This window comes from Hemitrygon akajei, chromosome 11, assembly GCF_048418815.1.
Source record: "Hemitrygon akajei chromosome 11, sHemAka1.3, whole genome shotgun sequence".
NCBI classification, from domain to species: Eukaryota; Metazoa; Chordata; class Chondrichthyes; order Myliobatiformes; family Dasyatidae; genus Hemitrygon; species Hemitrygon akajei.
The window spans coordinates 47694411-47707836 of NC_133134.1; the positions used below are offsets into that span (position 1 = coordinate 47694411).

Here is a 13426-nt window from a genome sequence, read left to right on the forward strand (position 1 = left end):
CTTGGACTCATCCTGTAGTACGTATATGGATCAAGATGTGTTTCAGTGGTGGGAACTCAACATGCTATGAAAAACTTACATTTTTTAATATTTTTTGAGTTTCTGTGGAAGGGCAAAATGTGCATTCATATTTCTTTCAATTCCACCTCTTTAATTTCCTTCCGTTTGATTATTAAGCAGTATTAGTATTTGCTGTCACAGAGGATAAGTTAGTTTGATACCCTGCTGATTATTGAGAAAAGGAAATGTTCAAAGAAAAATGTGCAAACAATGAGCTTCCCAAGGAAGCTATAAATTAATTGAATCTTTCTACTAAAAGGTAAATCTATAAATTTGCGGAGCAGACTCGATGGGCCGAATGGCCTAATTCTGCTCCTATGTCTTATGGTCTACTTACACATCAAAATTGGGAGTTAAATTTTGCAATTGTACTCTGTTTTAACTGTTGTATCATCCAATTTCAGGCAGTTACTTGAGCGATTTAAGTGCCTTTCCTGTGCCAAATCTACAAGGATGATGCCAGGACCGTAAGTAAACACATTTTAATAAGGATCCTTGCTATTTACTGATAATGTTCTTTACCAGTTGATGGGGTTAGAGAAAAGAATCTTGAAAGAAATAAGCAGTTTTCTATCTTAAATGAGTACTGTATGTGACACACTGGTTCAGTCGGCTGTGTAAGTCCAGGGAAGATGCCTTCCGGTCCTAAATCCCCTAGTCTGTGTGGATGCTGCGTGATTTGTTACTCTGTTACAAATCCGTACATGAAATAACAGACTGTACACAGTATACAATTAAAAGATTTAGCTTTATAATTCTTAATTCGTCTAGAGGGTTAGTAAAGAAAAAGGCCCATTTTAAATGAAGCAGTCCACTGTGCATAAGTTGGAGCTCACGGTTTCCCCTTCACCGATCCCCCTTCGATCTCCCTGGGCTTCAACGAATCTCGGCCCCACTCTGGGTCAACTCAGAGGGAGCCCAGAACCAGAGGCCACAGTTTAAGAATAAGGGGTAGGCCATTTAGAACGGAGTTCAGGAAAAACTTTTTCACCCAGAGAGTTGTGGATCTGTGGAATACTCTGCCTCAGAAGGCAGTGGAGGCCAATTCTCTGGATGCTTTCAAGGAAGAGTTAGATAGAGCTCTTAAAGATAGCAGAGTCAAGGGATATGGGGAGAAGGCAGGAACAGGTTACTGATTGTGGATGATCAGCCATGATCACATTGAATGGCGGTGCTGACTCGAAGGGCCGAATGGCCTATTCCTGCACCTATTGTCTATTGACTCCTCCGATCTCTTCTCTCCAGCATCTTCTCTCTTCTCCCCTCTCAAAAGCCCCAAGCCAAACTTGGTGTTCCTCACCAGGGAAACCTCCCCTGAATCTGTTCATCCCCATTGAATGGCACACATTTCTCCTATCTCTTACCTTCAGTAACCCAAACAAACAGCTTACACAGAGGAAAGGAAAGCATCACAGAGAAAAAATATGAACCAGGTGAACCAGGGCATTACATGCATATCTTCAGCTGTCCATTGATTTCGATGTTGACTGTGCTGAGAGTTCAGTCTCTACAGGCACGTTAATGGGCCACCTGACCAGCAGTGGATCGGCACTGTCTCCCACATCGGCTGCACTTGTGATTTGACTGGTCTAGCACCAAATGTCTGCCTTCATGACCTGCTTCATATTTCTTCTGCCTTTTCTCCTCGATTGCTGGGATTGACTTCTTGACAATGCAGTGCCAACTTCTTCTGTCCAAAGCACCTTTCTTCCAGGTGTTGACATCCATGTCAGTGTTCTTCATATGGCACTTGAGCACGTCTTTGTAGCGCAGCTTCTGACCACCATGCTTCCTCTTTCCTTCATGTAGCTCGCCGTAGAAAACGGGTTTGGGTAAAAGATCATCGCTAATTCTTGCAACATGACCAGTCCAACACAGAAACTGTGTTGGGTGGAAATAACAAAGGGCTGAAGAAGATGAAATATGATAGGAGAGGACAGAGTCACATGGAGTAAAGGGAATGAGAAGTGGGAGAAAACCCAGTGGGATGAATGTGTGGGTGATAGGCTGATCAAGAGGGAGGGAAAGGGTTGAGGGCTTATGAGATAGTGAGGGAAGAAGGACAAAGGGGAATGATTGCCAGAGATTAGAGAAATTTATGTTCATGCCATCAGGTTGGAGACTACCAAGCTGAAATAGGGGGAGCTGTTCCTCTAATCTGCATCTGGCATCAGTCTTGCAGTAGAGGAAGTCATGGACATGCATGTAGGGGTAGGAATCGGAAGAGTAATTAAAATGGCAGCCTGTTATGGCAGATGGAGTGAAGGTTCCTGATGAAACCTCTCCCAATCTGTACTGGGTCTCATTGACGCAGAGGAGTCCACGCTAGATGCAATAAATGGATTCGCCTGATGAACTGCCTCACCGTAGACAAGTTCCACTACAGAAGACTTTGATGGCAGGAGTCTATTAGCGAGCTGCAGATGGGGAAGAAATGGAAGCATTAGTGAAAATGGATCCATATGATTATGAGGAGAGCATCTAAACTTCATACAGGCGATATCTAAAGTCAGTTTTGATATCTGACTACTGAAGCACCAAGTGCTGCCCTTGTGAACATTAATTCACTCTGGAAAACCTACAGAATTCTGCATGAACTGAGACCCTCAGCCACGTAGGAGTATCACAATATGTGATCTCCCTTCAAAGCTGCACAATAGGTTAGCCCTCAAATATATTGTTCATTTACCGTCTCTTTTTTGTAAATCCTGGAACCCTGTTCAACAGTTTTCTGTACCTTCAAGTGAACATATCAGAAATAAATGCTGGCCTTGCCAGTAATGTCTCCAAGCCACAAATGAATTAAAAGATATACCCTTGGATATAAAGAACAAAATAAATTGCCTGGACATAATCACGTTGCTGTGTGGAAATTAGCCATTACATTCCTATATTAAATCATTGGGCATCAAAATCCAGAAATGTACTTCATGTGCCTGAGTCTCTGAAAGCAGATATATACTCAGTGGTTATTACATTAGACACAAAATGCTGGTGGAACACAGCAGGCCAGGCAGCATCTATAGGAAGAAGCACTGTCGACGTTTTGGGCCGAGACCCTTCATCAGGACATGGGTCCTGACAAAGGGTCTCGGCCCGAAACGTCGACAGCGCTTCTCCCTATAGATGCTGCCTGGCCTGCTATGTTCCACCAGCATTTTGTGTATGTTGTTTGAATTTCCAGCATCTGCAGATTTCCTCGTGTTTGCTACTATATTAGGTCTACTTGTACAACTGCTCATTAACGCAAGTACCAAATCAGCCAGTCAGTAACTCAATCCATAAAAACATACAGACATGGACAAGCGGTTCAGTTGTTCAAACATCACAATGGGGAAATAAATGTGATTTAAGTGATGAAGACTGTTGGATGGTTGTTAGTGCCAGATGGGGTGGTTTGAGTATCTCAGAAACTGCTGAGACCCTAGGATTTTCATGCACAACAGTCTCTAGAATTTATAGAGAATGGTGCCGAAACACAAAAAAAATCCAGTGAGCAGCAGTTCAATGAGCAAAAAGGCCTTTTTAATGAGAGAGGTCAGAGGAAAATGGCCGGACTGATTCAAGCTTACAGGAAGACAACAGTACAGTCAGCCCTCCTTATCCGCGGATTCCACATGCGTGGATTCAACCAACCGCTGATCAGGAAAACCCAGAAGTTCTCTCTCCAGCACTCGTTGCTTGAGCATGTACAGACTTTTTTCTTGTCATTATTCCCTAAACAATACAGTGTAACAACTATTTACATAGCATTTACATTGTATTAGGTATTATAAGTAATCTAGAAATGACTTAAAAGTACAAGCAGTCCCCGGGTTATGAATGAGTTCCATTCCTGTGGCCGTCTTTAAGTCGGATTTGAAGTCGGAACAGGTACATCTGGTATTATTTCATGTTAGTTAGTCAAACGTTTCTCTTATTTTACCTTTCTATGCATATAAAACACTTAAGAAACATACGTATTCCAATAATTAAACCATTGCGTTGCTTAGTAAAAATTGTAGCTTTCATCGGGGCAGGGCCTTTCACATTCTCCATTAAAATTGTTCTGATTGTTGACCGACTGTAGCCTAACGCTTTTCCAGTGACTGATGGTGTTTCACCTCTTTCCGATCACTTTATTACTTCCACCTTTTTTTCAATCACAATCGTGATTATTTTCGTGAACAGAAACACTGCGGATTCAGAGCTGCGCCACCAGGTCCTAATGTCCACCGCACGGAGATATGTAAAATAAAGTCCGGGGTTCCTCTGGGTCCTAAAGACCACTGCACTGATATCTGTTAAATAAGGGACTTGAGCATCCATGAATTTTGGTATCCACAGGGGGTCCTGGAACCAATCCCCCGTGGATAAGGAGGGCCGACTGTAATTCAGAAAGCCACCCTGAGTTACAACACAATCAACAACACATTGAAACTTGAAGTGGATGGGCTACAGCAGCAGAAGACCATGAACAGGTGGTAGCTAATAAAGTGGCCGCTGAGTGTCTATTTATGCCTGCTTTCTCAAAAGAATTGATTTTTCCCTGGAGTACACTTACACATGCCACCTAAGCACATGGATTTAGATTTGGATTTTAACTCTTCTGAGGATTAATTATCAATAAGAAGCTGGGTTCCTGAAGGACGGTAGAGATACGGTCAGTCCTCTGATCAGTTTCTGTCAGCCAAATGCCTGAGGTAATGAAGGAGGTTTCTCAAGATGGGAGGAGTAGTAAATTACACACACTTGGTCATCCAGAAAGAACCGTAGGAGCTGAGGCTTACAGCAGGATGATTTTGGCTGGATTCACTTTTGATTTCAACTCAAGATGACTGAACTGCTTCTTGTGATTGAAGAGTAGCCACCTTAAAGGCTTTAAGCTCTATGTTCAAGTCTGCAGATCAAGAGCAGACACGAAGAAAAGTGCTGTCAGCCAAACTGGAGTTCTGCAAGTGTAGTATGAGGCAGACTTTGCAACATCTTTCAAACAGTCCATTGCATGGAGGCTGCCACTCGAGGAAAATGGTTATGGGGTCAAACTACATGCATTGAAATGCTTGTGTCTCTGGACATAATTTTGGTGGATAGATACATCTGGACCTAAATTATAATGCAATACAATTCTAAAATTCTCCAAGATCAATATAATTATATTTTGCTTGATGCTGAAATCAAATTGATGTGCTTAAGATATGTAAGTCAGAGATATTTAATGTCACCATGGATCTGTGAGATGCTTGTTACTTCCTCTTCAGTGGTTCTTCTTTACCTGCTCTTCTCATGTTGTGCTTCCTTCTGCAAAGGAGAGTGGCAGATCTGTAAGATTGATTTCATCCAATAGTTGTTGAGGTAGCGAGAGTGCACCGATATTTATTGAGGATGGTGTTAACAATTGGTTGTTGAATAGGAGCATGATAAAGTTAATAGGATGAACTGGAAAGTAAAAACAAAAGTTACTTTTGAAACAATTGGCTCTTGAGGAATAATGTGATTAAGTGTACTGCAACACAGGATGAAGGTTAAAAGAAGATATACCTACTTTTACACACCTGGTGAGGTCAGTACGCCACTGGTAACTTTATCCAAGTAAGAGGTGTTATACTTTTGTTGCTGATCTTTACAGCTACCTGTTATGTACCCCTAGGGTTCATATTTTCTGTGGACTATCGCTTTAAAATGTCAGGAGAATGAGACTGGTTTTTGGACACTGTTTGAGCTGTTATTAAGAGAGAGAGAAAGGCAAAGAATGCTTGAAAGATTGATGTCATGGTTTCTCTACAAGTTGTTTACCTTTCTGCAAGGACACTTGCCTGCTTGCAAAGAGAGAGGAGGGCGGAGCAGGTTGATGGACAGCTGGTGTCCAACACGTGGAGATAAATACCAGGTCCGCTGATACACAGACAGACACACGGTTTCGGACGCTGAACGAGCTTTGTTGCACCCACAGGAAGGTGGGGTTTTTGGAGGATCGATTCGGGGAAATCGATCAGTGGCTCTAGTAGTGTAAAAAGGTGTGACTGGTGGGGAATTATTTGTGTGTCCACCCTCGCCTGGGTGATAGTTCCATCACTGAAGAATGGTTGCACGTGTTATGGTCATAGTCGGTGTCTACAACAGGATTTTGGAAGACAACGGGAAGATCGATGGCATCAGGTCACCTCTCACCTCTCTCTGTCTCTCTCTCTCCAACGTTACTCAACTAACTACCTCGAACTGAACTGAACTCTCTTCATCATCGTAAGACTGTATCCATCCATCCCTAGGTTTGAAAGAGCCTAGTTTTGTTCCTATTTCCACACTTATGTATATATGTATATCATTGCTAACCTGTTTGATATATCTGCATTTATAATACTGTATTGCGTAGTTACTAATAAACACTATTATTTTATAGCAATACCAGACTCCAATGTGCTTACCATTTCTGCTGGTTCTTTAACCCGTCAGGGGGTACGTGACATACCTCAGACCATAACTTCCTATCTAATGTCAATGAAGTATTGAATTAGTGTGTAGAATTCATATTGACTAATGTTTCTAGATTTCCTTCTAAAATCCTCCCCACATCTTCACTGGTGTGTTAATATTGAGCTCTCAATATCTTTGACTCCTTAATTAGCTTTTCCTTAGTCAAAACCAAAGTACTGATCTGAGCCTTCTCTGAACATTCACTTTAATAATGCAGGAGTAATTAAATCTTTAGGTTTAAAGCATAAACCAAAAATTAAGAGCATGATAAAATGCTTATTACCAAATAATACATCTCCTGGCTTGTTTTCAGTAATTATTAAGAGTAGGGGATGTTAGCATAAAATGTACAGAGTAATGATTTATAAATTCATACATTTAAGCCTTTTTTTAATATAATTTCTAACTCTTAGAGTAGCTTTATAATGTAAAAGTGATGTTTGTTGAAGCAAAAAACATTGCATTTATAGTGCTTTTTCATGTGCTGTCATTTGAGTGTAGGGAAAGAAGAATACATTGTATTCTGATTAATTGGGCTATCAGTTAACCGGGGAAGCTGCTTATTTGGGGCAACTCTTAAAGAACAAAAACTAATTGAAAAATAACAGCCAGGATTCCGTTTGTTTATTTGGGACACTGTACTGCTTAAGTGGATCAGGAGAAGATTCTAACTAGTGTCAGTTGAGTGCATTTGTGTGGCAGCTCAATACTACACCATGCATAAAGTAACTTTTTTTAAATAGTGTCTGTTGCTGCATGTGTGTTCAAAAAGCAGTGAATTTTATCGCTGATAGTTGGCGAGAAATAAAGCAGTAAGACAATTCTGAACTGTTTTGCTCACTGCATTTTCAAGCATTTAGACTTGGGGATGCCAGAAATATCCAGGAAATGAAAGAGTCTCACTATTTCATCAAATTAGGAATTATGAATGTTACAGTGAAAAATGTTGTATGAAGCCTGCCCATTATCTGCACAGACTTTGTTCACAGTTAATCAAAGGAACATGGCAGCATACACTATGGATGAACTCCTCAATTGATAACTATTTGGAACTAATACACAGTTTGATAGTGCTGTGGTAGTATTGTTGGTGTTCTAATTAGTTCTGTATTTCATTTAAATACATAATCTGGTATTCAATTAAATGGCATTTTGTCTTTGTTATATAGTTTTTTAAAACTTTTTTTTCATGTAACTTAAGCTAATTGGGGCAGCCGTTTAATTGGACCAAGATGTGCTGGTCCCAGTGTGCCCGAATTAACCAGAATCCACTGTACTCGATAAAGTTTTAAAATGTAAAGTTGTAAAATTAGTTTCTCAATTCCCTATCATTGTCTTTCAGGCATCTTATCACCATTGCTGCTTCAGCTTTGCATCCTAAAGTCCGTCCAACCACAGCGCCCGAACTGGACTCCTTTAAGCAAACAAAGGGGTACGAATGGAACGTCTATTTTCCTGAAAAGCTGTGTTGAAAATTGGATTCTGCTAGCTTTTAATGTCGTAATTGAAATGGCTTTAGATATTTTTGGTCAGGGCTAATCCGCAGCACAAGAATTCCCTAACTTTGTGAGTGGCTGTGAAATTTTGTACAATGAGAGTAGAAAGTGGTTGCTGGGAAGGCTGGAATTATTTCATTAATAAGGTATGCTTTTCTGTTGAGCCATTTTTAATCCACTTGCTAAAGTTTCATGATTGGAGCTCTGTAATTCTCCTTTGAAATAATGTAATATAATTTAGTTTTGAAGATTATTTAAAAATTCGCAAGTGTTGTATTACTGGTTCCTTTGAAAGACACAGCCTGTGAAAATTAAATGGTCTAAACTAAAGGGACTGTGATGTAAGTGGTCTAGTCTTGACAACTTAGCTAGCCATGGAGAATGAGAAAGCCAGAATAAAGATGCAGGAAATATCGAGACTATTTCTCAACAAGTTGCAAGCTAACCAGAGAATGGGTTGGCTTGCAAGATCTGCAAATGATAATTCTGACAATTCCTTTCTTCCTGCCTCTAGTCTTCCTCATCAGGATTGGGTTTGAGGTATTTTCATTTATCAACTGGCATCCAGCCGCTGTTTCATATCAATTTTCCTTTTAATTTTGAGTCCATCTGTTTTTTGTGTACAACTGGGAAAAAAACCGATGGAGCAGTTGATATACATAATAACAATATTATGTCAAGCCTAATGATCAGGCCTGGCATCGTTCATTGTCCACCATGTCAACAGCAAGCATTAGTTTGAACAAAGCAGCCAGCATGAACAGAAGCCAGCCGTTACTGAATACACTATTAAATCAATTTTGAATATATTTTGAAGACAAAGCATAGATTGGCAAAGCAAATATTGGCTTCAATTTCATGATTAATGCTTTTTCAACTTTTCATCACTACAATGTTTAGTAACAGTGGGAAGCAAATCTCTAACATTTAAATGTGGTAATTGGAAAGAAACATCGAGGCTAAGTTAAAATTTATGTCCAAAATACTTAATATTAAAAAGGATTATGAATATGAGTAGGGGCATTGACTTACCACTCATTTTCTGGATTGAACAAGCTACTGGGTACTGTAGGAGGTACTAAACATTATGAAACTTAATGGAAATATTGTGTAAAAGCCACTCTGTAGTACTGCATTTGCTGACTTCTGAAGGAAAGCAATAAATCTTGGATTTCTGAGTGGGATAGGAAATGATGAATATGATAACATTAGCTAAAGTTTAGTACCTTCAATCTGTTTATCCAGCATCAGTACAATAAGGAGAAATATCTTTTCATTTGATGTCAGAGGAGTTCTCCAGGAATGCTAAAAACTACTGTCTAACCAGCCAGTCTAGACCATATTTTAAGGGTATTGTCTTTGAATGATGATGTAAATAATCATGATAATGATAATAAGACATCTATTTAAATACATAACAGTGTTGCCAATGGAAAAGAATATCAAAATAGAATTTAAATTGATAAAACCCATCTTACACTGCCAGGCCTGTGAAAAGTTATTCACCATTGACCTTAAATAGTATTTAAGAGAATAAATCTCTTGGACATTGTTGGAAAGCAAAATACAATCCCGGAGGCTTGGGTAGAAACTACTTAGTATTAATCAGCATCTACCTATTCAGAATATAATGACAGTCTTCGGATGCAAAGTTTATATGGTGATTTCAAATTATTTGTTCTCTATTTTTTATTTAAGAGGTTTGAGAAGTATAAGAAAAATTCTTTCCTTAATGCAGAGTCCAGACATGGAATTCCATAAAACAATCAACATGCGGCATATGTTGGGATTGATGCCAAGTCCAAGTCTAGAGAAATCTAGGTTCAAACATTGATTCAGGATGTTTCAGTAATGACTTCCTGCAAGTTTTAAAAACACCTTTAGCTTTGTTTGAATCAAATTTATTTCACAGAGAGTCAAGGATCCCAACATTGACAAGGGGTTTGTTATGTAAGCAAGGCTGGGGGGAAATTTAGATTCCCTCAACATATGCCTTAATTTTTCAAATCATGGGTTCAGTGCCAATGATGTCAGCCTGGCTTACTATAGGGCATGGGAACCTTTGGAAGACACTTCAGGTAAAAGTAAGTTGCTGCTGCAGCATTGAGAGGTGTGTGAGGAGGGGGTAAGTGCTCCTGAACCTGGATCCTGGGATGAGTGAGTGTAGAGGAAGATTGTGTGTGGGTAGTAGGAAGGAAGGACGGTCCAAATTATGGCCTGATGGGACACATGCCTTAACCCCCAGCCCAGAGTCATTGCTGAAATGTACTTCCCTTTTCACAAAGGTGCCCCAGTTTCCTAGACATGCATGTTTCACAAACTCTTGGAAATTAGTCCTGCTATGAGTAAAATTGTAAAAAGAATTAAATAGTGTACATGCATCCTGCCCCCTTCCTTAAAACCAGAGGATCCCAACCCGGGATCCATAGACCCCTCAGTTAATGATGGGGGTCCATGGCATTAAAAAGGTTGGGAACCCCTGCTTTAAACTCAAAATTGAATGGGCAATGAGCGACATTCAATTTGTAGTTACTAACATTTTACATCTCACAAAGCCCAGCCCATCTCTTTCTGGTGGTTAACGTCACCACTTTTCATTGGGAGTTTTAAAAAAAGATAGACTGGCAGATCTTATCCCCAGTCTGGGCTTCTGCACTATTAGTCAATCTACAATTTGAAGATTATCTTATGAAATTGATGTAAAACTGTACACTGGCTAGGGGATTATCTGTGCTGGAAATGTTGACATCTTTAATATATCACATTGAACAAGCTAACTGCTATCTTCCCTTCTGGTTGTTTGTAGTCTTGGTAACGAATACCTTGAGAATATAGGGAGAAGTACTATTCGACCTTGTGGTGGCAGTCACACTGTAACTGGGCCGGTCAATAGGCGAACTGGCCGGGGTATGAATTACCAAACGGTCTATCAGTACAGTGATTCCAGTGCAATGTACAGACGGGTAAATACTCTTCTTAATAGAAGTATTTTTGTTTCCCTTTCGAAAAAGAACTTCTAGAATTTTTTATGCCTAATATATATTTTAAGATAATTGAACAAGTTATTTCTTATTGGCATCCTTTCAGAAAAAGCCTTACAGATATGTAGCCGAAAGCTTGCCAGGGAATTGATTAGCACTTTTGTAAGTTGTGCTGGAATCTCCACTGCATTACTTTCTTACAACTATAAAACATAATACTCTTACATATTCAGTAGTGTGTCACCATGGGAGGGGCGGGAAAGGGAGGGCAAGGAAGATGATGGCTTAGAAGTAGGGGGTTGTAGGAAATACTATCTAATCTAATTGACTAGGTAGAAACAATCTCAAGTATTGGAAGGCCTGTATATAGAGTGGGTGTGGAGAGGATGTTTTCACTAGTAGGAGAGTCTAGGATCCAAGGGCACAGCCTCAGAATAAAGGCATTAAAACTGAAATGAGGAATTTCTTCAGCCAGAGTGCAGTGAATCTGTGGAATTTCTTAGCACGGTGAGCTCTGGAGGCCAATTCACTAAGTGTATTTGAGGCAGAGATTGAGAAGTTAATTGCTAAGGGATTTAAAGGTGGGGGGGGGAGCTCATAAAGCAGTCATAATTGAATGGCGGAGAAAACCTCGATGGGCTGAATGACCTCATTCTGTTCCTGTGGTAACCTGGACCAGTTTGAATTAGTACAGGTCACGTGTGGAATTCATGCTATGAGTGCCTCATTGTATGATTGCAGTATCCAGATATCAGTAACACTATGAATTACATAAATGCGCTCTCATGGGAGTTACTACCAGCAGCTGAAGCTAACTGGTGCTGAATCAAGTCAAGCTTCAAGGAGTGCGTACTATTTCCATCTACAGCTAGAAGTTTATTGTGCAGCTTTGGGAAGGGTACACCAAGTTGAGCAACAACCTTAATTTTCAGTCACTACTCGAGGTGTCTTCAGCAAGGGAAAAAAAAACATTATGCACTGGAAAACTATTCCAATTGGGCAGTGTCTCTACAGAAGCTGCCAAAAAGGCCAATAGAGAAAGTGAAGTCCTGAAAAATGTTTATTGACATCACATGTTCCACCTCCTGCACTAACAAACTAGACCATGTCGTACATGCCCATTAATCGTTTAACAGCAACCTGTGCCACTTGATTGCTATCACATAGTTATCACTATAAGGTTCACTCCTGCTCCTCACAGCTCAAATCCACACCCTGTTTATCTATTTATCCAAGGCGGAATATAACAGGCATGTGGCAGTACTATGTAAATCCCTTTCTTACATGACAAGGACCGGCTACCACAGGCTGACTGTGATTATCACCATTGTAATTATCCAGCAGCACAGTGGCCTGGAGAGGAGAGTTGGTCATTAATAAGGCAACTTCCTTAGACATTTGAACTGTGCAGAGATTGATAAAGATGGGATATGTTCATTTTTTATCTGCTCTATTACATCTCTCTTTTTTCCTTATCTGACAATTAGATGCAACTGGTATGAGGAAGGTAGCTCTCACTTGCAATTTTCTTTTCATGACTGCGCCCTTACACTTTTGAAGATTTCAAGAATTCCCAACTACCTTGGTTCCTAGACCACAATGTAGAAAGCATCAGTCATGCAAACATTAGCTGTTTCATCAATGACCTTCCCTCCATCGTGGTGGAATATTCACTGATGATTGTACAAAGTTCAATTCCATTGGCAGCTCCTCAGCAAATGAAGTATCCGTGCCTGTAGGCTTCAAGGTCCCTCAAGATATGCTTGTCATGATGAAGATCCAGGCATAGACTGATAAGTATCAAGTAATGCTTGAGCTGCAGAAGTACCCTGCAATAACCTTCTCCATCAAGCGAGTTTATTCCTGATAACCAGTGAGCAAGTTCCTCATCAGCAACATACTTGGGGTCATCATACGCTCTTAAATAATGTAGCTAGAGAAGGCCATAGTCTCTCATCCCCCACCTCCCAAGCTAGTTTTTGTCAAAGTTGGTTCAAGTCAGGAGCCATGATGATTGCAGCTTCAACAGCACTCAAACATACCATCTGGGACTAAACAGCCTAGCTTCATTTGCACCCCATGCATTATATAAGCATTTCTTCTCTGCAGCAGTGTTGCATCCTGTGTCTGCTGTATGTACAATGTACCAAATGCACTGCAGTTATGTTCCTGTGTTAATCTACCAGCATCTTCCAAACGCTGAGCTGTTACAAAAAGGACAAGGGTTTCAGGAATTGGGAATACGAGCACCGACAGATTTCCTTCCAGTCCTGCTGCGGAGTGTACACTCAGAGGCCACTTCATTACGTACCTCCTGTACCTCACAAGGTGGCCATTGAGGGTATGTTCGTGGTATTCTACCTCTGTAGCCTATCCACTTCATGGTTCGACGTGTTGACAGTTCAGAGATGCCCTCCTACATGCCGCTGTTGTAAC

The 13426-nt window shown here is 40.3% G+C and overlaps 1 protein-coding gene across 1 annotated transcript in view; it reads left to right on the plus strand.

Annotated features, from left to right (window-relative positions):
• Nucleotides 1-13426, plus strand: part of LOC140736337 (uncharacterized protein C16orf96-like) — a 71464-nt gene that overhangs the window by 46010 nt on the left and 12028 nt on the right. The window contains exons 12-14 of the mRNA XM_073062335.1: nucleotides 465-527; nucleotides 7856-7945; nucleotides 10816-10972. Coding sequence (XP_072918436.1) covers nucleotides 465-527; nucleotides 7856-7945; nucleotides 10816-10972 — 310 coding nt within the window. The remainder of the gene's footprint in view (nucleotides 1-464; nucleotides 528-7855; nucleotides 7946-10815; nucleotides 10973-13426) is intronic.